This window comes from Citrus sinensis, chromosome 6, assembly GCF_022201045.2.
Source record: "Citrus sinensis cultivar Valencia sweet orange chromosome 6, DVS_A1.0, whole genome shotgun sequence".
In the NCBI taxonomy this organism is placed as follows: domain Eukaryota; kingdom Viridiplantae; phylum Streptophyta; class Magnoliopsida; order Sapindales; family Rutaceae; genus Citrus; species Citrus sinensis.
This window is the reverse complement of record NC_068561.1, coordinates 20057222-20059035: the sequence shown is the minus strand read 5'-3', so window position 1 is coordinate 20059035 and position 1814 is coordinate 20057222. Positions and strand designations below refer to the sequence as shown.

Here is a 1814-nt window from a genome sequence, read left to right as displayed (position 1 = left end):
TTTTATAATTATAATTTTTTATTAAAATATTTTTTATTAAAAATAAAAATTCTAATTTTGGATTTATTTCTTTATTAAATGTAGGGGTATTTTTATAATTATAATTTTTTATTTTTAAATTTTTTATAAGATAAAATAATCTTTTAATTTATTTAGGGGTAAAATTATTATTTCGTTTAAATTATTTAACGGTGTTAGTGTAAAAGTGGCTAATTGATACAAATATTAAAAGATAGGTGGTATAAAGAACATGTTAGAATTTTATGATGGTTAGATGAACATAAAGTAAAAGAAAAGTAGTGCAATAATAATTTCCCTTATTTAAATAAAACTACTTAAAAATCATTCGGCTAAACTCCAAAAGACTAGCTAGGTATATTTAAATTGTAACTAGAAAATAAGCGATAATATTATTTTGCTTTTAAATCTGTACTGTCATTCTAATGTCTAATTGAGTTATATAAGCGGTTATTATTCTCTTGAGATGGGCACTTAATTGTGTTACAAGTTTGGATATGTACGTTATCATGCATTGGAATGATTTGAGATAACTTAATTACGTTGCAAGATTAAAAGAAACTGAATACAACTAATAACAGATGTTACTAAAAAAGTTAGCGGACCCCACGCCAGGATCTTAGAAGGTAAACGCACATCAAAGAAAACGGGGGGAAAAAATTATGAGTGGCATTGATCACTTTTTTTCTTTCAAAAGCAAATTATCTCTAAACCTGGTCTTTTTTGTGTATTATGTGGCTTCTATTTGACAGACGAAAATGTTGCAGGTCAAAAAGAAAGCTTGATTGTCGTCGCATAGATAACCTAATTGACGAACTAATTAATAATTAATCAGGTTCTGTGTATCGAAGAATTCAAGCTTTCAAATTAATTTTCAGTGTTTTGAAATCTTTTATCTCGTCTTTGCTAAATTGAAAAAGAAGAAGCAAAGGCTTACATAAAATACAAAAAGGGTGGACATTATTTTTGAAAATGAACTATATATTTGACTTGACTGATGGATATATAGAAGACTTCGTCACACAGTACCCTCTCGCTTTTGAATTTTGCTTGTTCAAGTCAAGATTGAAAAATTATTAGTTAGAAACTTCTTGACAAAAGGGCCGGCAAAAATATACCTGCAGCATAAACAGAAATATTCTACTACAAATTGACCTATTCAAACTAAGACCGAGTTCTTGTCATTTTTCTTTTGGACTGGCTCCTCAACCTCACTACATGTATAAATTCATCTGCGATTTATGCATATTTCAACTCACATACCGAGATCGTATTAACTTTATACTTCTTGCAATACGTACATTAAAGAGAAGATGTCGATGATTTCTTTCACTACTACTAGTGAAGATGACGATAGTCGGATGTTGAAATTTCCGGCGGTGAAGCGAAAAAAGTTACAGGGTCCAAGGCCAGCCGCTTTGAAGATAGGCAAATGCTCCGATTCTTCAAAGATTATAAAGAAGCCGGCAATTCATCAAAAACGTTCTCCTGTGGTTATTTATTTGGTTTCCCCCAAGATTATTCACGTAAGGCCTGAAGAATTCATGGGGCTAGTTCAAAGACTTACTGGAAATCAAGCAGCAACATCATCATCATCATCTTTATCGTCAAATATTGAGTGTTCGGAGAATATTCAAGCTGCTGTTGTCAGTGATGAAGTCAATTTTGGACATGGTCACGATGATCATCATTTTATACGTCAAGCTCATGAGTGTGTGTCTTCATCATCACCGTCGGGTTTGGCTGCTTTTTCTAGCTTATGTATAGATATTTGTTCCAACTGGGATGACTTTTAA

General features: G+C 31.4%; 1 protein-coding gene across 1 annotated transcript; it reads left to right on the top strand.

The window, feature by feature from the left end:
- The first annotated feature begins 1331 nt into the window (after positions 1–1331).
- LOC107177503 (VQ motif-containing protein 8, chloroplastic-like) lies at positions 1332–1814 on the top strand. The gene has a single exon (XM_015531362.1). The coding sequence runs from the start codon at positions 1332–1334 to the stop codon at positions 1812–1814; it is 483 nt and encodes a 160-aa protein (XP_015386848.1).